At 39.5% G+C, this 22,531-nt stretch overlaps 2 protein-coding genes across 3 annotated transcripts in view; both read left to right on the top strand.

Moving 5' to 3' along the window:
• Window positions 1-1,714: 1,714 nt before the first annotated feature.
• On the top strand, window positions 1,715-18,497 carry LOC101156608 (solute carrier family 25 member 36-A). Its single transcript, XM_004079158.4, has 7 exons — window positions 1,715-2,119; window positions 3,670-3,834; window positions 5,592-5,669; window positions 9,421-9,521; window positions 14,718-14,784; window positions 14,861-15,150; window positions 15,854-18,497. The coding sequence occupies exons 1-7, from the start codon at window positions 2,079-2,081 to the stop codon at window positions 16,045-16,047; spliced, it is 936 nt and encodes a 311-aa protein (XP_004079206.1). The 5' UTR covers window positions 1,715-2,078; the 3' UTR covers window positions 16,048-18,497.
• A 2,286-nt stretch (window positions 18,498-20,783) lies between these two features.
• The window catches only part of LOC101156850 (SPRY domain-containing SOCS box protein 4), a 78,585-nt gene continuing 76,837 nt past the window's right edge, over window positions 20,784-22,531 (top strand). Inside the window, exon 1 of one of the 2 annotated variants that reach the window (XM_020710979.2) lies at window positions 20,784-21,017. The gene's annotated coding sequence lies outside the window, so the exon portion shown is untranslated. The remainder of the gene's footprint in view (window positions 21,018-22,531) is intronic. The other variant, XM_020710976.2, reaches the window with a different exon arrangement.

Here is a 22,531-nt window from a genome sequence, read left to right on the forward strand (position 1 = left end):
ACAGTACAAATAAAGGATGTATGAATATTCTTGGCATTAAAAGCAAGCATTAGGTTACTTTAGAATGGAAATTGTTCTACCGCTTTAAATAATTTCCTGGGACAAATTTCTTAAACACTGTTTGGCTTTGCTTGTATTTAACGGAACCACAAATTCTAAACGCTCAGGTTTTCAAAGCTATCACAAATGACGGACTGTACAATGTTATATAAGTGACACAATAATGTATTTTTTTTAGTGATAGTTGTAATTAAGTTACATCCTCTCAAGGAGGACGTTCAAGAACTTACCATGCTCAAAACAATTTAGCTTCACAAATTAAAGTGATAGATTTTTCCACTTTCTCACATGACTTTGTTTAAATTTAAACCCTGCGTGGATTCTATCAGGTCCATTATCAGATCACTACACATTTTTGAAATGTGGTCACCTGAGGAGCTTTCCACATGTAAAAAGAATATTTCATTGTGGGAATCTGAGTGGAAAAAAATAATCTAGAATTTTTGAACTAAAATGTGATTACAAATGAAATCAAAGTGGAAAGCTCTTTGGCTACTGGAGTGTAATGAATGTATCTCAGCTCTTTACATGGCATTTGCCTGCATACATTTTGTTCATGTGCAGGATCAATGCAAAATGTGTAAATTTTAAAACCGGATTTTTTCTTCTTCTATGATCTATTAAAGTCCCACTCTGATCATCTTTTAATCAAAGTGTTCCCAGTGGTCTTTTCATTACGTTTATGCTGTTTTTAGGCAATTTATTTAAAAAACTGTGTCATTTTCTAGGACATGGTTTCTGTAGAGTGGTAGTAACAGAAATTCGCCTTTGACTTGTGGGCTGGACCATTAACGTGGAGTAAGCCTTCCCCCACTTCCCATCATCCCTTTGTTTGTCCGTTAGTTTACAGCCCCTCACAACCCCAGCTTAACAATACCGGTGCAACAAAAATATCAAGCAATATTGGATCATATTATATTATAAATATTGCAATATTTGAGCCAGATTCCAGTTCAGACGAGGAAAACGAAGACGCACATGGATCTGTTTGTCTACAAGTGGATGCATCAGAATGGAGCAGAGCAGGGAGAACGTGACTTGTTGTTGTGGGTTCTACTGTACATCACAGCTAAAAGCTTTCTCCAATGCCATTTTTTCGTCTGCTACTGATTCGCAACGATTTGAGTAAGTAATACCCAGAAATAAAACTTTTAGCTTTATTTTTGTGTGTGTATGTCCTCCATCATCGGAAAGATACCACAAGACCATGTTAAATACACCAAAAACACAATTTTCACCAGAGTTAAAACTATAAACAATGGACAAGAAAGCTGTACTAGCTCATAAATAATCAATATCAAAACTAATTTCGATGTGCAGAACTTAGAAACAATGTAATTTTATTAAAATGACAAATTCTTCATTGTATTTTAAGAACAATCTTTGCTTGGACTCTTTGATTGCAGAAATCTTATTTTAGGAGTGTCCTTAAAAAAAACCCCATGAGTATTAGGGTAATAAACAAGTCCTAATATACAACACATGCATGTGTCATGGTGCTCTTCTAGAAAGACTACACTGAAACCCACAAACCAGGCCTGATTCATTCAATGTCGAACATGTGAACGCTGCATGATCAGGGCGGGCACAAGGTGACGTCAAGCACCAATCTGACCAATCGCAGCGTCTGTTTCCAGCCTATGATTGTACAGTAAATACTATGAGCTCTGCCCTCTTTCCCCCTTGCTGCAGCGATGAAAGCGGAGGACACAATCAAGTCAAACCCGTTGATGTGCTATATAACCGTTTGCTGGACCTGAGATATTTCACTGACGGTACCTAAGCCCGGCACTCTTCCAGATCTGGTCCAGGAGATCTGAGGTACACGGGAGCGGGTTCGTCGGCCCACTGCAGTCTGAATCACCAGAGACTCGCCCGCCTCTCTCTTGACTGATTAGTCGTCGACTGGGTTGGTTGGTGGCGTCGACGCTCGCATCCTCACGGACGGACGCAGGAGGCAGCGGGACGGGACGAAAGCCGACTCTGCCGCAGGCCGAGACGGCAGAGAATGCAAAATAATGAGCCAAAGAGACACACTGGTTCATTTGTTCGCCGGAGGGTGAGTAACGACGTTTATTACCAAAGGGTTTCTGACAAAACTGCGCAGTTATCCCCTGCCGTAAATTAGTTACCGCAGACGAAAAAACGCGAAAACAACCGATTTAATTGCGTACATAAAGGTGGAAAAAAACAAGTATTTGCGAAAATGTATCATATAGGAAAAACGGACAGAGCAGTACTTCCGGTTAATCATTTAAATTGTCGAAGTAAGTTTCGAAAATACTAAAACAAATATTACACAGTGTACATGACGTATAAGAGACCGTCAAAATTGCATAGAGGTTGGTGTAAATAATTCTTCTTATGTTAAAAAAACAACAATTTACATTTTTTCCTTTGCTTTTTTTCCTATTCTTTTTTTGGGCGCCTTTATTTTGGTGGGTTCTGGAATCCGTTTCCGGGCTGTTGTTTGTTAGTGATTGATCAAAGTGCAGCTGCAACGACTGCATTACTAATGTTTCACGTTTAATCATTCAAAAAAACTTAAAAATGTCCTACTATTTAGTTGAAAATTGGTCACAAAACGTGTTAATTAAAAAAAATCCTTCCCAGAAGACATTTTGACTTTGCGTTTTTTTCCCATTAGAATTCTTATCAGTTGTTGTCATTCAGGTGGGTAATATTTAATCAATACCGCGACGTTACTGTTATCTGTTTCTTTCTAAGCGAAGTAAACATATTGTTAATTTAAATTCTGACCAAATTTAGTTAGATTCTCCCCAAATAGGCATCGACGTAGTGTTGAGACATTCATGCAGCCGCGGGAATAGCTCAGTAAGTAGGCCAAGGGTCACCGCTGACTGTAAGCATGAATGCAGGTTGGTGTTATGAAAGGTAAATATAGCTAGTGCTACACTGAGGAAACTTGCAGAAAGGTGCCAGAATATCCCTCTGAAGGCCCACAGCTTGGATATCGGATTCTGTTTTTGTATTAATGTATTTATCTGGACAAGAAGATGAATACATATTCCTTGAAATGGCCATATATGAATGTCAGACTGACATTGCTTTAACAAATTATGAACCATTTCAAAAGGCAACAATTTATGCAGTCGAAAACATTTGATTTTTCCATTTTGAATTCTGTCAAAAAAAGCTTTTATTTTTATAGTGACTTATTATTTCTTAACTAGTTTGTGTTTACAAGCCTGTTTGAATAATTTGGCAGCATTATCATTCACGTGGACAGTGTTTTTACTTGGAAAAAGTAAACACAAAGGCCCCCCCTTTTTTGGACTTTTCACATGGCAAAAGTCTAGAAAATGACGCAGTTAAACTGTGCACGTGTGCAGCTCGCCATGAAAGCCCTCTGCATATTAGCTTATGTTGCACAAGTCATGCCTCGCTTTTGCTTAGAATTACACTTTGACGATAAAAATGTGCATTCAAGAAATAAAATGTGCATGTTCAAAAATAATGTCACTTAGTCAGTTAAAGTTTTTTTTTTATTAGTCAAAACCTTTTCATTTTTTCATAAACAAACAAACAGATTAGTTCGATTTTCTATGTTGGCAACTCTCTTCAGCACTTTTAACTTCTTCTTCCTAGATGTGGGGGAACCGTTGGTGCCATTTTGACTTGTCCTCTGGAGGTGGTGAAGACCAGACTGCAGTCATCCTCTATAACTCTGTACATCTCTGAAGTCCAGCTTACTGGTGTCAACGGCGCCGGCGTCGCTCGTGTTTCTCCTCCAGGGCCTCTGCACTGCCTCAAGTAAGAAACATCAGGAAGCAGTTGGAAACAGTAGCTGTTTACATTTAGTTTGTCATAGAATTATACAATAAAACTAAGAAGGGAAATATTAACATCGGATTCTGGTGGTATGGAAAAAAAAAATCAGTCAACAGTAGATTTTCGAGAAAATAAAAGCCAAACTCTTCTTGCAGTAAAGTTTGTGGAAATTTACAAGTGGAAGTGGGAGTTTTGGGAAATTCAGAAAACCTATAAAAGTTACTAGGGGCGGGTTTTAAACAAGAATTGAGTGTATTGTTAAAAAACTTTCCTTTATTTTTTTTAGTGTTGCAGAGGCTGTCGTTAAATTTTAAAACTATTGTAAAATGCATAAATGTTTGTCAGCTATTCTGTTGCATTAGGACTTTTACTAAATCACCTTTAAGGTAGGAGATAATTAAGAGTAATTGGTCACAATTTTTTTAATGGATTATAAGCCTGTTTTGCTCGGTATAAGGGTATTCTTAGATTTTGATGGTTTAAATAGAAACGCAGATTTAGCAGGTTCTTAACAAATGTCTGAACATGCACTTTTGAACTTTAAAAAAAAAGCCCTTTTTTGTCTTCGGAGGGATTTACCAGAAGTCTTTTCTTGCAGAGTTTCTGCAAAAATGCACACTCATTTTAGTTGGTAGAATAAGTAAGATTTTTTTTTTTTTAGTTTGTGTGAACAAGTCTTGTGTTAGGATTTCTAAGAAATCTGGATTTAATACCTCGTTTTGGGAGAAATAATCTGGGCATGTTTTTGTGTTCAACACTGGTCTTATGCCAACATAAACCGCTCCTCGTGTTGTCCTTGAGACAAGCAGCCATTTGCAGAAATAGAGAGCGCCGTGCTGCACGGCAAAAAAGGGAAGAGCTCCAGAGAAAGGAAAGAGAACTGACACACGAGCCAAAAGTGGGCCAGCACGCAGTCAAATGTAGGCCTCGATCCATGCTCTGTAGAGCAGAGTTCAACCATTAGAGCTTGGTGATCGTATGAAACGGTTTTCCTTGAAATCTTTCAGTTATTGGTTGCAAATTATGTTGCTAAGAATGTGGCAAATCTCACAAATATCAAAGTGACGCCAATCTGTGCTCAAATTCAACAAAGTCCTGTCTCGCAACTTCTGCTGGAAAGAGTCGCTCTCTATTGTCTTTAAACAGGAGACAGCTGCTGCTGTCTCTGACAATTTAAGGTTCAATTGTAAGCAATTTATTTAACCTTAAAGCTCTGTTTTGCTGCACAAAGTTAAAGGTTTCAATGCTTTTCCTTCACTAAATAGAATGGGTGTGTTTTGTAATGGCACGTAGCAAGTAACTGTTCAGAACAGCTCGTGCTGAGTCGGGTAACTTGGTGAGACAAATGAACAATCTTTGAACCGACGGAGGAAAAACGTGAGCCGTCTTGATAACGCTGCTCACCCGGTGCAAGGTCTTGTGCATTAATGTTTATTTTTGGTCTTTCGGTTTGTTTGCAGAGACTCCGTCTGAATGTCTGAGTTTAGTTATCTTTTTTTTTTTAACATAGACTTTTTGCAGCAGGGAAACTAAAAAACAAAAACTCGACAGAGTGAAAGTTTTCCCCTTTTTTGTCCCAGACCAATGCACCTTCATAACCCCTTTGATCCACCTGCAGCCCCATGATGTTATTTTAGAGCTCTGTCTTTTTACAGTGTTATTTATAAGTTATCACACACAGATATTTAAAATTCATGACTAAATCCCTTAAACTGTTGACGTCTTTGCTCTTATCGCAGGTTAATCCTAGAGAGAGAAGGACCGCGCTCTCTGTTCAGAGGACTGGGCCCCAACCTAGTGGGTGTGGCACCTTCCAGGTATGTGAAGGATTATCTGCAGCTTTCTGGGTGTGTTTTGAGGCTTTCTTCTGTTTGCCTTCACTTTCCCCGAATCTGTAGAAGTTGGAGACCAGCTTTTCCAGTAGGCAATACAAAGGTTGCTCTTCAATTGAAGTGTAATATTTCAACCAAAGATTTTTAAATTATGTTAACTAAATATATTTCTTTGGCATGCTAAAAGGGACTTGTTGATTTTATTTTTTCTTTTCTTTTCTTTGACGTTTTGCCAGTTTGGTTGATCTGTTAATCACGTTAAGCTTGTGTCAAAGATCTAGCAAATCCGAGTGCTTACATTTGATAGGATCACTCTGCAAATGTCACTCTGGATCTGTCTTTGCTCCTCCTTGAACCCAGCTGCTTTCTTGGGGATTGCTTTAATCTCCCGAATCGTTCACCGCTCTCACAAGATCTCGCTGGTCTGGATGTGTTGACAGGAGTATAAGAGGTTTTCTCCAACTTGACCTCTCACTGTCAGTAACTGTTAAGCCCTGCCGCTGCTGCACGTCTTTTCTACAATCCCACATAGTGAAAAATAGGTCGCCACAATCTTCTGTGTTTACATGGAAAGATTGCAACGCCAATAAAAGGGCCTTTTGAGGGGGAAATCACCTTCCTGCGTCATTCACTTGACTTTTGCGATAGAGTTGCATGAAGGACCAAACGGGCCACAGATAAAGAAAGGGGGTCGAGTGTCGTTGCAGTGTCATGAATGTAGGGGGCTCCAGGTGTGAAAGGAAGTCTTGTTTATGGAGCTGTGGTTATGTAAGGGGCTGAGGTCAGGAAATCCAAATCTGAATGAAGCAGCAGCAGGCGCTGGCCAGCTGTGACTCTCCTGTTGTTGCAAGGAAGATTCTGTAAGGAGGCAGTTATGTATGTCGCCAAACCCTCCCACCCTCCAGTTACTGCTAGATCACATGACCACTTCTTTATCCGTTTGCTGGTTTTCTTGCAAGCTGTGTCTATGTGGACGCTCTAAATGACATGCATGTGTGTTTTGTTCTAATTTCTTGTCCGTTTATTGTCAGTAGAAGCAGCTGGGGTTTATTAGGGCAGTGCCACTGGCACTTTGTGTTGCCTGTTCAGGCGCCTTTGAGCAAATGCCACAAGGTCTTTAATGAGCAAATCAGTGTGATGGAAGCACAGTAGCTTTAAAAAGAATCTCTCCTTGCATGTTGCAAAGAAGAATTGCACAATCTAATGACTGTGTGTTGAGGGGTGGACGGCATGTAATTGCATCTAATTGTGCAGCTGTTGAAAACCACTGAACATAATATCTTTAGTTACTGTACTGTAGTTTAATACTTAAATACTACTTACGGTAATTTAAAGATTCACTCAAATAAAAATCAGGTTTTAAAATGTTCTTGTAGCATTTTTTCTCATGATGGAGAACATGCATAACAAAAATGAATCCCAAAATTGAATTTTGGTATATTTCTGTATGTGAAAAAGTGAAGCTTGTTGTTTCTGGAGATGCTTTGCAGTGTTTTGTGGTTAATTAATGATGCAGACACAACAAGGTAGGTGCTCCGTCAGGTTGTGAGGGGCTGTAAGCTAGCAGAAGAGACAAACAAAGGGATGATGGGAAACGAGGGATGGCTTACTCCAAGCCAACAGTCCCGCCCACAATTTAGAGGTGAATTTCTGATGAGGCTCTGCAGAAAAACTGTTCAAGAAAATGACAGTTTTTATGTATAATTTGGCTAAAAATAGTATTATCATAATTAAAAGACTACTGGGAACACTTTTACAATAGATCAAAAAGTGATTGGAATAACACTTTAATGAACTTGTTAAAACTGTTTTAATGCTTAAATTAGTTCTATGCATGACTGTCAATGAGAACTGGACTGAGTGAGCGTGACGTCACCCATAAAAAGGTTTCTTTCATTTCGCTCCAGCGAGAAGAAGGCTGTTCAGTCGCCATTTTTGTGTTATGATGTCCTCACTAAGCAGTGATTGGTGTGAATCGGTCGGAGTTAACATTTTTATGGCAACCACTCTCACCAACCAATCAGGAGTGAGCTTGTTTAAAGTCCAAACCTCTACCATTTGGAAGCGGGCTCAGGAGTCAAACATTTTGAATGTCTGTCGTGCGACCACATACTTTTATTGAGGCATCTGATTGGCCAGTCTATACCTCAAATAACTTGCAATAAAGGGGAAAAATATTTAAAATAAAAAAAAGCAGAGCATGGACGCTTGTTCTGACAAAAAGAATTATTGAGTAATAGCTGTTTATTTCTCAATAGAAGTCTATGGGACTTCCTGTTTGGAATGCGAGGGGGAGGAGTCACTCAGTCCAGTTCTCATATACACTCAATGGTTGTATGTCGCATCTTTCAGTACTTTATATTGCCATGTATGAAAAGTGCTGTATTTATAAAGATTGATTTAATTATTGAAAAAACTACATCAACGGGGGACCTTTCTGTGTGGAGTTTGCATGTTCTCCCCGTGTATGCTTGGGTTCTCTCCGGGGTCTCCGGCTTCCTCCCACCGTCCAAAAACATGCTTCATAGGTTAATTGGTAACTCTAAATTGTCCCTAGGTGTGAGTGTGAGAGTGAATGGGTGTGTGTTTGTGGACATTCTACCCTGCGACAGACTGGCGACCAGTCCAGAACATCCCCTGCCTTCGCCCACAAGTGGCCGGGATAGGCTCCGGCAGCCCCGTGACCCCGAAAGGGAAAAACGGTTTAGAAAATGAATGAATGAAAGGATTTAATTAAATTTGTACCAAAATATGTAAATAAAGATTTACTTGCGTTTTTCTGTACTAAACATGCTTATTCTTTTAATATAGAAAGGTTCGATCAGGATTAAATTCTTAAGTCATTTTGTATTTTTCCCCCTTGTGAAGGATAAAATGCATGAACTTTTTTATAGTTAAACACTTATATAGAGTGGAGGCTCTGAAAATCTGTATATTTTTGTTTAGCCACACATTGACGTCTAAATTGGTTTGAGGAAATGACAAAATAATCCCTAAACTTGCAGTGGGTTGAAGCTTTAAAATGAAAATAATCACATAGATCGAGACAAAGTTTTTAAGAATAATGCCAACATTAAAAGAAAATTTTGTAATGGGTAAACAAGAATCAATTTGCATTGACACTGGCTTCTCATTAAACCGTTCTACAGGCTTAGTTAGCTTTAGACTATTTCAGTTGTAAGGTTTTATAATTGTGTGAGGTCAGTGAATCTATAATGAGGGAGCTGCAAGGTTATTCTCTTTATTTGCCATTAAAAAATGTGAACTCTGCGTGTGGAAATTTCCTCTAAATCACAATGGAAAATTACAAGCCTCTCAGACAGTCCACTGTGCTTCATTAGCAGCACCAGCTCGCAGAGTGCAGGCGGTTTGTTCAACTAACCATAATGATTAACGTGTCAAACACACACGGATGCTTTTTCATTCAGTCGCAGCCGAAATGTTCAGAAAACCCTGAGATTTGCTGTCTTAAGAGAAGCTAATCGTCAGTAAACTTTTATGAAATCGTGCCCTCCACTCTCACATTTGGAATACGTCTATTCTTTCCACTGACCTACATTTCGACGAGCTATATTTAGGTTTTACGTTGCCGACCTTTTCAATTTGGTGAGGCATGCCCAATCCAATAGCTATCCAAAAAGTCTGGACTTAGTCTCAGTTTTACTATTTAGATTTTTCTTTTTTTCCCCCCCAGATAGTGCCCTCTGCTTGACCTTTTTTACTGTTTTCTCCAAAGGGCGATCTACTTTGCGGCTTATTCGACAGCAAAAGAGAAGCTGAATGGCGTGCTGGAGCCAGACTCGACGCAGGTGCACATGCTGTCTGCTGGGATGGCAGGTAATGACGCCTCCTTCTCCCATGCCCCTCTGCCTGTCTCTGTCACTACCTGTTCAAATCTGCCTGTTTGACTGTCTGTCAGTCTACCTGGGCAGTGCATCCCAACTGATGGGGTTTGTTAAAAAAGAAAAGAAACATTCATATGAAAAGAATTCTTCCGTGTCTTCATAAGACAGCCTTCCCTTTTTTTTTCCCCATCATTTATTCCCACGATATAAAGTGTCCCAGGCACCCCCCCTCCCCACACACCCGAAGCATGCTAAGGCTAAATAAGAATGTCTGTTTTGAGTTGGAAACATCCAGCTGTTTCATGTGTAAAAGAATTAAGTCAAATTCTGTCATTAGAACAGTAATCCGTTGATCAGAAAGCACAATTTAAGACTCTCAGGATCAAACGGTATCACTTTTTAAAAAAGGTAGTGTGAAGAAATCCTTTATATTTTTATAGTCCGTATTTTCCGCACTATTAAAAAAAAAAAAAGACAAACCGCCTAATGATCGGAAGCGCTTTCTATATATGTATGGATTAATTCTGCTTATTAATGTTGAAGCGACTTTCAGAGGTACATGGCGCTCTGTTTAAATGTCGGTTGTATTTTTTTTTCTTTCATGAATTGCAAACAAGGTTGGTGGTATTGTCAATAGGCCGATGTGCAGCAGTGACAAACTTTTTTAGTTATTTATTTACTAACGATATCAGTCTTTTTTACTTGTTGCAAACAAGGTTTGGAGTTGCAGCCAGTATTGCAAATACGCTAATGTGTAGCCTGTTAAAACCAAGCTCTAATATCGCTGTGAATGTAATTAACTTTTGACTCTTTTGTCTCGCTTAATGCGCTGCATAGTTCATGGCGCCTTATATATGACATATTTGACAATTCCTCATAATCCGCTGTGCCTGATAGTGCGGAAAATACACTATTTATAGTTTATTTTGCAAAGTGACACATGGCTCTTACAATTAAGTTATTATTTACCCGTACTGACTTTTTTTTTGTTTTAAACCTTTCCCCTTTATTTTTTTTCATACTTATCTGATGATGCTGCCTTTTGTCTTTGCATGGCGGCCTTGAATGTCCACATGTATTTGAGGGGACAGATCCCCAAACAATCATAATATTATATATTCTGTTCAAGAGGGAAAAGATGCAATACTTAGGCAACCTATGGCTGCAGTGTCCCACTGCTGAAGTTCACTTCATTATTGCATCGCACTAATTTTAAAGGATGAGAAAATGAATGCAAAGAAAAATGGTCCTTAAAGTTTAGGTTGTGCTTTCCTCCTCTCCCAGCCCCATTCTTTCCCTTTCATGTCCATTACTTACCTCTTTGCCTTTTTTTTTTTTTTTAAACTAATTTTGAGGCCTCTCCAGAGGACTCTGTTGTGACTTAAACAGTGTGGTCTGGGCCCCCCTCTTTGCTCTGTGTGTATAGAGAAGAGAACACGGCCCACAAAGGTCAACCGGGGCCCCTGGCACTCGGGCGGACGCGTCAGGTAGCACCCCATTTCTTTACACTGGTATGATTCAAAACCATGGTGATTTCTATGAAAACTAGAAAGTTCATGGTAGATATTCATTTGTAATGACACCACCATTGCTTATGGCAGCGTGTTTCCTATCGGTGTATAGCCTTAGTACCCATGATGAAGGTTTTATGAACACACACACACACACACACTTTGTTTTCAATTAGTTTCCTAAAATCCCTAGAAATGCTAACCATGTCATCATTGTCGAAGGTTGCATTTGGCGTTTCATTTTGTTTCATGCTATCATCATTACCTTTATTGCATTTCTATTAAAGATAAATTCATGATGGGAATTTAAGAACTATTGATATTGTTAGATTTATTTTTATTTGCATTTTCTAAGCTAAAGAAAAGAAAAACAGATGCTAACCAAGATAACCATCAGTTAAAGAGTATGTTGTTTTTTACTATGACATATCTTTTTTGCTGTTTATCTTTTTTTATAGCATTTTTACATTTTTTTGCTACTTTGATTTTATGACTCAGCATATTTTAATGTGCTGTTGCTTAAAGGACGGTTAGAAATGACAGGAATGTCATTGTAATATTTTATATCATAGATACCCTTATTTCTTTTCTTTTTTGTGCCCTTTTCCCAACGTTTGCACAAGTTTGTTAGTCCTGATTTCAGAAGAAGTCGACTACAGTGACTTGATTTGAGAACAGAAATGTTCCACTTCATCCAAACTCATTCCTGATGTAGGATAATTGCTTCCAGTTGCCAAAAAATGTTCTGCTGTCCGTTATAACTGCTCCGCTTTAAATATGAGTCTTATTTTTTTGCAAATGGGGAAGCGAATCTGGTCCAAGTATTTTCCTGAATGTAGGTCAGAACCTCTCAGGAGAAGTTGCACAAGCATGTGTCTGCAGATCAGCATGTAGCAGCACGCTCAGAGGGGACTCCTCTTAAAAAGATTTGGCCTCAAAATGGAGCTTTCTGTATCTGAATGGATCTCCCATCTATTACCCTCAGATTATCTTTGGCTTTAAAAAAACATGATATCCACTATCATCGAGAGAGAGAGAGATAGATATAGATATATATATAATGTAGAGTTACTGAAAACAGATTTAATTTTAGGCTGTGATCACACATGACGTAGTCTTCATATTCTGTACTTCTTTCATATCCACTTGAGTGTTTTTTTTGAGTGAATTTTATTCACAGTATGTTCCAGAATTACTATAATTGATCTCTACATTTTAAATGTTGGAACTAACTTTTTTTGAAATTTACTCCGTGTCCAGTTTATAAACAACAGGTTTAGATCTCATTGTTCCATCTTTGTTTCACCTTTACTATCATCAGATTTTCTTTTATTTTTATTTTCCTGCCATTGTCCAAGGTTCATTCACAAATAACGGCAAGGTTAGCATTTCCAGCCACCTTGTATTCTTTTTTAAAATATTTTGATAAATCCTTTGTGCCTTAGATTAGGTAGATTAAAGTGTTTGAGGTATATCTAAAATGCAGAGTTCCTCCTCAGTTTGATTTGCTGCCTTTTTGCATTCCACCTCGTGTTTTCGTCTCTTGAGATGGAGCTGGAGGTCTTCCTCGACTCCAGTTCATTTTCCTTAAGCCATCTGAGAAATTTTTTATTTATTTATTTTTAAACTTGACCATAATCTGAGCAAACACAGAAAAAGTAGGTAGCTGGGGTGGGACATTCCTAAAAGATGGGCGGAGGGGGCTCACCCCCTCACCTCCCATCTCTTCTCCATCTTCTTGATCAGGAAGGGGCTGTGGTGGTGGGTGGGTTGTTGGGGTGGATGTGCTGCTTGTGTGTGACTGTGGTACAGAAAAGCCTGTGTCTATTTTAGGGCTTTACTGTAAAGCTTTCACCCCTGCGTGATTGGGTGGGAGACCCCCGCCATCTGAGCCCCCCATATCTGCAGGCTTCTAGCTGCAGCGGGGAGGAGCTGGAGGAGCTTTGCCCCTCCCTCGTGAGTACACGCCATAGATGCTACTTCATTCTGCCTCCCTCTTTACTATTATTATTTTTCTTCTTCCTCCTGTTGTTCTTCTCTCCTCCTCAACAGAGCTGTGTCTTCTTTCTCCCGTCTTCACATAGGTCTCTGTCGCATCGATACACTAGATGTGTGTCTGTTAGACTCCCTCTGGTCTCAGCCATTCTCTCCAGATGACCTTGATTTACTTCTCGCTCGCTCTTTCAAATGATCCCAAACACAAATTATCTTTGTCTTACTCGCTCATGAGACCAAAGTGTCAAATAAATAGGTGCCACACAAAATAAACTTTAACATTGCTGTTAACGCTCAAGTTCCTCATAACTAAAGTAAATATTTCAGGCCAAAACAGCCGCATACTCATTTCTGTTTGGTTACCTTTTGATGAAGCTGCAGCCGAAGCAACTATACGACATGGAAGGGCTGCACTTAATGCCTAGACTTTGAATAATTGAAGAATCTCCTCTAGACTTGTGTGTTTTCTACAGTTTAATGGTTGTGCTAGCTGTGGCAGCTGGAGGCATACAGCCTGTCTGTAAACTCTGACCTGTGGTTCTTATGATGATGGCTATCAGAGAATAATCTATACACATGCGCATCATCGATCTTAACAGTCGTTTAGAGAAATGGAAGTTAAGACTTAAAGTCCCACTCCGATCATCTTTTGATCTATTTTCATAGCGTTCCCTCTGCTTTTCTGATGATGACGTGTTTAGACAGAAATCCAAACACTTGTGTCATTTTCTAGGACATAGTTTCTGCAGAGCGGCAGGAGAAATTTGCTTGTGCGTTCGGGGTGGGACTGTTGGCGCAGAGTAAGCCAGTCCCCTACTTCCCATCATCCATTTGTTTACCTGTTCTGCCAGTAGCTTACAGCCCCTCACACCCCAACCTAACATTACGATGCAACAAAAATGAGGAGTAATATTAGAGCTATCCAGCCGTACACTTTTGAGCCAGATGCCAGCTCAGACCAAGAAAACAAAGGCGTACATGGATCTAGTCGTCTACAAGTGGATTCATCGGAGCGGAGCAGGAAGCTTGTGGAACGCTGTAGGTTCTGTGTCACAGCTACAAGCTTTTACTGTTTTTTTTTTTTAATCAGCTCCGAATTCACAACGATTTGAATAAAGAAAAACACATTTAAGACTAATTTTCTTTATCAGAAAAATGCCACAAGAACACGTTAAAAACACCAAAAACTTGATTTTCATCGGAGTGGGTCTTTAAACCTGTGTGTTGGGAGTTTGTGTACCGGCAGATTTGTGGTTTCCTGGTCATGTTTGCATTAGCTGCTGTAGCATAAAAACAAATGCATCCTCACAACTTAGCTTGGTTTTTACACTGCTTCGATACTTGTACTTCTTTAATTTATGAAAATTAAATCATTATTATATACTTTTAAAATATATGATTTCACATGTAATACGTTTAAATTTCACATGACAAAACACACATATATGTAAATATAAATGCAACTGTGAATTGTCTTTATTTTTAAGCTTCAAGCAGAAAAACTGTAATCACTTTAGAACAGTGAAGTTGGTCCACAGCCACATAAAGGCCTAATTTGGTCCTGCTTTGTGATGTTCTTTCTGTCTGTCCTTGCACAGTATGTGAAATTTAGAGTAGAGTATTTGTGTCATTCAAAGTGTCTAGACATTTGTCTGAACCTCTGACTTCATTTGAATTTTCAGGGTTCACTGCCATCACAGCCACCAATCCCATCTGGCTGATCAAAACCCGCCTACAGCTGGACTCCCGGTGAGCGAGTCAGTTCTCGTAAGCGTAGAACAAACTCTGTGTCCATCCTCTCACTTTGACTGTTTTCCGATGGCAGAAACCGAGGCGAGCGACGCATGAATGCTTTTGAGTGTATCCGGCGGGTGTACCAGACGGACGGCCTGCGTGGTTTCTACAGAGGGATGTCGGCGTCTTACGCCGGCATCTCTGAGACTGTCATTCACTTTGTCATCTATGAAAGTATCAAGCGAAAACTGTTGGAGGCCAAAGCGCATGCCAGCATGGACGAAGAGGAGGAGTCTGTCAAAGACCCCTCAGACTTTGTTGGGATGATGCTTGCCGCAGCAACCTCAAAAACCTGCGCCACCTCCATCGCCTATCCTCACGGTGAGCCTCTGCTACATCCGTGTTTAACCCGTCTAAATGGAAGGCTGCCATAAGTCTAGTCGTCTTTAGAAACGGGTTGACTGCTGGATAAAAAGACTTCTTTCAGTCAAGGACGGATCCTGTGGGAATGGAATTTAGAGCAGTAAAATAGAAAACTCGAGGGTTATTGGAGCAAAATAAAATCCTGCATTTATTAAACATTTAAGGCTCTGATTCGGTTTCCTTTGACTGCATCAGAGTTAATTTAACCCGATTTATGCACTTGTATCATAATGATGCACACATTTGTGAGACCTCTAACTCATAAGAGTATGATCCAAACTTTGCTTGAAGACCGAAAAAGGTTTTTGGTATAAAAAAATAAAAAAAATGCAAATGATCCTTAATAAAAAAGTGCGGCACAATAACAGTTTAGACAAAAAAGTTATTTTCTTCATTTTTTTTTTCATTTTGAAAAAGTCTATTATGACTGTGGAGAAAATCTTTGAAAATGTAAACTATTTCTTAGAACGTAGCTCCCAGTGTTTTTGTTTAGAACCATCAGTTTTACACTTCTAGTTTCTTGCTTTAGGCAGGCCATCAGTTTTTCCTTTCTCGCCCAAAATAAAGATTCATCACTGAATAAATAAAGGATCTAAGATTAAATTACTATATTTTTTTAAGTATAATGCATTCATTCTGTCTTACTATTCTCTCATTGCAGAAGTGATCCGCACACGGCTACGAGAGGAAGGCAGCAAGTATCGCTCCTTTTTCCACACTCTGCTGACGGTACCTAAGGAGGAGGGATACCGAGCTCTGTACCGCGGTCTAACCACCCACCTCGTCAGACAGATTCCCAACACTGCTATCATGATGTGCACCTATGAGGTGGTGGTCTACCTGCTCGGCCATTAGCCCGCCGCCTTCGTCACCTCCTCTCCGCTGGAGGAGGGGGGGTGTGACGGCAAACTGAGGAGGAGGCCCAGAGCAGTGGGTTTGAAATGTGAAAATGAAGACCAAAGGAAACCCGAAGACGTGCTAGCGGACCAGAAAAAGACGAGCAGGAATTTAGGACGGCTAGTTGGTACCTTAACCAGTGTGACAGCGGGAGCAGATCGGGCTGAGCAGCTCGCCGATGGGGGTTCAGAGAGGGGAAGGAATGCCGACTGGAGCGTCACGGATGCAGTGTGGCACCGTTTGGAGCGATCTTAAACAAAAGTCTGACTTGTTTGAACTGAAGTAGTTAGTTTGAAGCCATCTTGATGACGCTATTTTCCCCATGGTTCATACATTGGGAAGGAGGAAAGAGATTGTGCGTTTTCAGGAGTTCACACTGAACGCTGGGATTTCAGGAATGTTCAGATTAAGGTTGAATGTCAGAGAGAAGTCCAGTTTAGGTTTTCATACACCACCTCTTCACACTACACAAAAATCGGTTCAGCCAGTCTCCTCCTAGCGCTGCCTGGTTGACATATAGGAACGCAGTCACAAATCTGATCTCCAGTCGGTGTTTTCTTCCTCCTTCACTCGATGCCTGGTGGTGACTGGTTGGGCTGAAGCTCTTTTTCTGCTTTGACTTTGGTTAGAAAACTGCCTTCAGCTCAGCCTGCAAGTCACTGCTCAGGAATTAGCAAAGCCGCGACCAGTTTAAAAGTTGTTCAGCAACTAGGCATGCCTGGAAGGCACCAACACGTTCTCATACAAGTATTGCTACTTGAATATAATGTGATAGTTCGGAGGAACTGTTGAAGAGGAGGAGTCTGGAGTTTTCTCACCTACAGTGTGTGTTTGTTTGTGTGTGGGTGTTTAACAAGTTGGAGGATCTAATTGTGTTAAAGGATGTGTGCATCTTCAGTCAGAAGTGTCTACTTCATCCATTAACCAATAATTTATCAAGACTCTGCAGTTTGAAGTGTGAGTTTCTCACTCATGCCAGTCCTTTTTTCCTTCCTGCCTTCCCTCATTCCCTCCGTCCTTCTTTCCTTCCGGTGGCTTCCAACTGACCCGTTAACATGCACTTTTGTGGCCTTTTAGGGTTTGTGCTTTGCTTTTTATTGTGTGGACAAATTAAACTTGTACATTGTAAGAGAAAAAAAAGTATTACTGTATTTCAAAAATGGTATTTTGCGCAACTGTTCTGTTAGCAGATATCTGTACAGTTTAGAGATCCTAATTATTGTGAAGGACGCCGCGACACATTGGTGTGGAAATACATATCAGCATTTTTTTTTCTCTCTCTCTCTCATGAGAACCAGTTCTGATCATGCTGTAGTTTTTACATCTGCAAAAAAGAGTGTTTGTTTTTATTTGTGTGCAAATGAAGCTGGTTTCTATGTTGACTGTTGGCAGGAATATTGCAATTTTTTTGTTTTGTTTTCCTGTAGTGTATGTTTCAGAACGCACAATTACCGGGGTGCTTACATGAATGCTTACAAAGTAATGGATGTAAGGATTTGTGATGGAGCTTTAGTTATGTTTTTACAGGCGTAAAACTGGTTTCCATTTCCAAAACATAGGATTTTTAAGGTGTGTTTACATGATTCCCCACTTCCTTTCCAAATATTTTCTAATTTTTACAACTAGATATTTCAGGAGTTCAGGAGCAAAAGTTCACTTTTCTTCAAAAAAATCAGTAATGTACCTGCCTTGGAAAAGTGAAACTGAACGGTATATTTCTAGAAAACGACATGAGTAGCAGTGGAAAACTAAGTTCCCAGTTTAAGTTATTGAGGTTTTTATTTATGTATTAGAAAAAAAAAGATTAAGCCACATTTTATTCCTCTAAAATTCTCCAGAATACTTGATTAGACTTTTTTCCCCAAATAGTCAGTTTTAGAGATAATCCATATTATCATGAAAAAAATTATCTGTATTGTTTGGTGAAACTCCCGATTCCTTCCTCTACAGTCTCTCTCATCCAGTAGCTGCTGTTTTACCACTGTGAAAGTTCTCCGTCTCTCATTTTGACCCGGTTTCATTTTACCGAAAAAATCTGTGCTTTTAAGTTGTGACACTGAATTCTATTCTTTGTTGTTTTTTTTAATCCCCCAATACTTTGCTTTTGCCAAAACAAAAGGAGGAAAAGTCATTGTCTTTTAAAACACTAAAGCTTTCTGTATGTGTCATTGGTTCAACAGGTCAGACGACCTAAAAAGTGAAATGAAGCGGTTCAAACATTTAGCTTGATGCTGTACCTCTCATCTCAGTGTTCTTGTAAACTTGTGCATTTGCTCTGTACGCTTGGCTAGAATGCAGTTCAAAAGGGTTGAATGTCACCTGAACGTCTGTTATAGCTCGCTATGTTTATTTTTGTGTTTTGTCTTTTTTTTTTTAACACAAAATAAATAAAATTTATTTGAAGCTAATATGATGTGGCTATGTGTTCAACTTTTGTAAAAAAAAAAAAAAAAAGAAGAAATGCTTAATCTTAAAATTTACACATTTCTGAATTTGAGTACAAAAATATTTTCATTGATAGAATTGTGAAAAACATTTCTAATCTTATGCTTTTAGTGTCCCTTGACTACTGATGTCAGTTTTTCACTCTAGAAATGAAAAGGATCCAAAACTTTTACTTCATGGTTAAGAATCATGTGATCAGACATGTTGTGAACACTTAAAGTTATGAAAAGTAAAATACATATTAAGTAATTTGACAGTTAAAACCCTTTTAACTTAAAAAGTTTCAAAAGTTAATTTCAGTAAAACAAAAAGAAATATTTCCTTCACAAAAAACTTTTATATAGCCCATTTATTGTAATTCCATACTCATACCTCAAGGGGGAGCCAGACCTCTGTTAGAATTGATAACATGTCATCTCCGTTGATTCTTTTGTCCAACTCAAGTTCTTGTCCAACATAAAGTTAACAACTGAACAGTAAAAACGAACTTTTTTAAGTTCAGCTGGCAAGAAAAGAAATAAAAATGTTACGAATGCAAAAAAGGACAAACTTTTAAGTCAGAGCAAAATTCTAATTAAAAGGCAAATCATTGTTGGTGCCTTTTTTCTAAAGTAAAACAAATGTAGCTTTTTATAAATACTTGCACATTAACGGTTATTTTTTTAACTCATGAAAAATAGTGGCGCAGTGGTTAGCGCTCTTGCCTCACAGCAAGAAGGCCCCTGGTTCAAGTCCCGGCTGGGGGACATGAAAAACACAACATCAATGGGGGACCTTTCTGTGTGGAGTTTGCATGTTCTCCCCGTGTATGCGTGGGTTTTCTCCAGGGTCTCCGGCTTCCTCCCACTGTCCAGAAACATGCTACATAGGTTGATTGGCAACTTTAAATTGTCCATAGGTGTGAGAGTGAATAGATGTGTGATTGAGGATATTCTACTCTGTGACAGACTGGCGACCAGTCCAGGGTGTCCCTTGCCTACGCCCAAGTGGCCGGGTTAGGCTCCGGCAACCCCGTGACCCCAAAAGGGAATAAACGGTTAAGAAGATGATAACTAGCAATATTTGTGGTGTAAAATTTACATCTTTTAAAAAAAAAAATCCATTATGAATTAGGAAACTACAAAAACTCCCTTCAGTTTGACCACATCTTAACAAAAATCAATGTAAGGATCAAAGGTCAAACCACTAAAACTTAGAGAAATTGGGACAGGCAGCAGCACTGAGATGCCCCATGCATGAGGGAACAGCCCCTGGCTTCATTGAAGTAAACAACTTTACAGTGAACAATAGGACTGAAGTTCCTTCTGAACAAGTGGGCTTCACATTTGCTACCAATATTTGGGGGGGGGCAGCAGGATACAATTTAACTTTTTCTGCAGACCATTTTCTTTTTAGGAGTTGTTTATTATGGAATGGCTTTTAAAATATAGCCTTTCAAAGACAGTATCTCACAACCAAGTCATGAATGAAAAAGAAACTGTATCAGTTACATCACTTTACCAGCAATAGAAGAGAAAAACTCCAAAGACGATTTACGGTCAGCAGATTTAACTCAAATAGCTTGAAAAGAAAAAGCAGTGCGTGTGCAGCAAAAAGAAAACTGATCCAAAGGAAGATTTAATTGCTACACAAGCGGAAAATGATGTGAGCGGGGAAACTGACCCTGTGACACTTTAGAATGGACTCAACTGAGGATGTAACTGATCCATGCATACGGGCCAGTTCTGAATAGGATCTGCAAGGTGCTGCTTTACATTGAGAATCAGGAGTCAAGAAGTGAAAAAGAAAATCCAACAGGTCTAAAGCAGCAAAAATCACCATCCATTTGTGATTTTCATGATTTGTCCTCTGTGGGGTTGCAGAGGTTGCTGGAGCCCTTCCCAGCTATCTACACACAGGGAGAACAAGTAAACTCCACTCAGAAAGAGTTGGGAACAAGCGACTACACAAGAGTGCTAACCACTACACCACTGTGGAGCCAAAATTGTTACCATGTTGTCAAGAATTTATTAAGCACAACATATATAAGTTGTCAATAAAATATCGATTGACAACAATATTTCTTGAATAGAACTATTTGAATTTAATTAAAAAAACAACAACTTATTATTGCTATTGTTGTTATGACGGTTGTGTCCCTCTTGAACTTGCGTCTGAGTAACTAGAGTTTCCGAGCGACACCCAAATCCACCATCAAGGTTTCAGCCAATCACGTCGCAGAAAAATGTTGCGTCCGCGTGAAAGGAACCAATCAGCGCTTGCTCTGTTGAGTGCGGACTGGTATCGAGTCTCTGCTTGCTTGGACGTAACGAGTAGCCGTTTATCTCAACAAAGAAATCGTTTCTGTGGTGTTGAAACATTTGTCACATCGCTGGAATAACGTTGTCAACAGTAAAAAATAAAAAATAAATAACCAAAAGAAGAAGGGGCCACACTTCTGGGCTGGAAGACAAAGGCTACCCGAAAGTATCGCCTGTTGTCGGGTAAGTGTGCTCCTGTGTTTACACCGCGGGATTGGAGCTCTGCAGCAGAATGTTCCTCAAAAGTCTTCCAAGCGTCTTTGGAGCTTTTTGCCACCAGACCTCATGCAGATTAAAGACATGTTATTCGTTTGAGAGGCCTACCTTTTGTTTGAGCCACCGTACATATGATTCTGCTAAAGTTTTTTAGAGAGTGTATTTAAATATTTTTAAAAAGTTGTCCAAACCTGCACAAATGTTCCTGCTTTTGCAAAACAAACAAACTAAAAGCATTTATGTCACCCCCAAATTGGTCACTTTTAAGTTAGTGTCTTCCTTAAGGAATATGTATTGACTGTCACAATCAAAAATAAATCATGATAAGAATCTCAATCTGTCCACCTATTTATCCCCATGCCTTCCATGGTTTGTTTACCAGGCAAAGATGGGTTTAAGGTGACACGAACAAGAGGGATGGAGAGCAGATGGTAAGAACAGTGAGGGGAGGACAAGAGGAGTACACGGTGTGTGAAAAGAGAGGAAAGGAAATGGGAGCAGAGGAGAGATGCTGGGAAGCAGGAAGGAGAGGGATCTTGAAATGTGACAGGATGAGAGTGTGAGGAAAGACACTTGTGAAGCGCCTTGGCGCTGGTTGTTCTGGGTGCTGATGGCTGGCCTGTCCAAATGACAGAGAAGAAGAGAAGTAGGGGATGTTGTAATGATGTCGGGGTCATTTTTGCTTTATCACTCATTTAGACTTCCCTCTAGTTCTCCTCGTGTGTGGCAACTAGGGATGCAACGATTCACTTTCCCCACGTTTCCGTTCAAACCTCTATTTTTGGTTTTAGGTTCGTTATATGATTTATGTATTACAAAAAAAACCTACAAATTCAGAAAATCCTTTTTTTTTAAATTTGGTTATAAGTGAGCATCAATGAAAAAAAATCTACAGCTACGGACACACCGGGGATGTGTTATGCGTAGAATAAGCTAAACGTGCATTCTCTATTCCAAAATGTAAAAGACTTGGTGTCATATAATTCTGGTCAGGCGCATACGGCAATTATTAATTTTTCCCCCCATGATCAATTTTCAAACTGTTGGCATTTCTGTAAATGAAAAAGGATGTCATTCATATAAGAGTCCCTAATTGGTCGAACTTTCAAACAGTCATAGAAACGTTGGAATTTCCAATCCGGACACCTAAAACACGCCTTTACATAGACTTTTCATTGGAAGCTGCCGTTTAAACTCTAACAGGGTGGTGTTAACAGAGTCATTGCTCATTTTTCAGCATTTTCCTTTAGCCAATCAGCTTTCTGATTTGATCCTCTTCCTGACACGTGACTATACTTAGGCAATAGCACGAAGCTCATTGTGCACACTGGGAATCGAACCGATTCCCAGGCATATGGGAAATCGGGGAATTTCCCATATGCCTGGCCTGCACTCAGCCAACTGAGCCATCCAGATGTGTATATGTGATGTATGCTTGTCAAGGGGAAACAACTGAACCAAATTTGTGGTGGGAGGAGCTT

This window comes from Oryzias latipes, chromosome 17 (assembly GCF_002234675.1).
Source record: "Oryzias latipes chromosome 17, ASM223467v1".
Classification (NCBI taxonomy): domain Eukaryota; kingdom Metazoa; phylum Chordata; class Actinopteri; order Beloniformes; family Adrianichthyidae; genus Oryzias; species Oryzias latipes.

Bases quoted from the DNA above. Each gene is read 5' to 3' on its own strand.
- LOC101156608 (XM_004079158.4), top strand. From the start codon at position 2,079: ATGAGCCAAAGAGACACACTGGTTCATTTGTTCGCCGGAGG. The intron at 3,835-5,591 runs GTAAGAAACATC...CTCTTATCGCAG, and splicing joins GGGCCTCTGCACTGCCTCAA to GTTAATCCTAGAGAGAGAAG. The intron at 9,522-14,717 runs GTAATGACGCCT...TTGAATTTTCAG, and splicing joins GCTGTCTGCTGGGATGGCAG to GGTTCACTGCCATCACAGCC.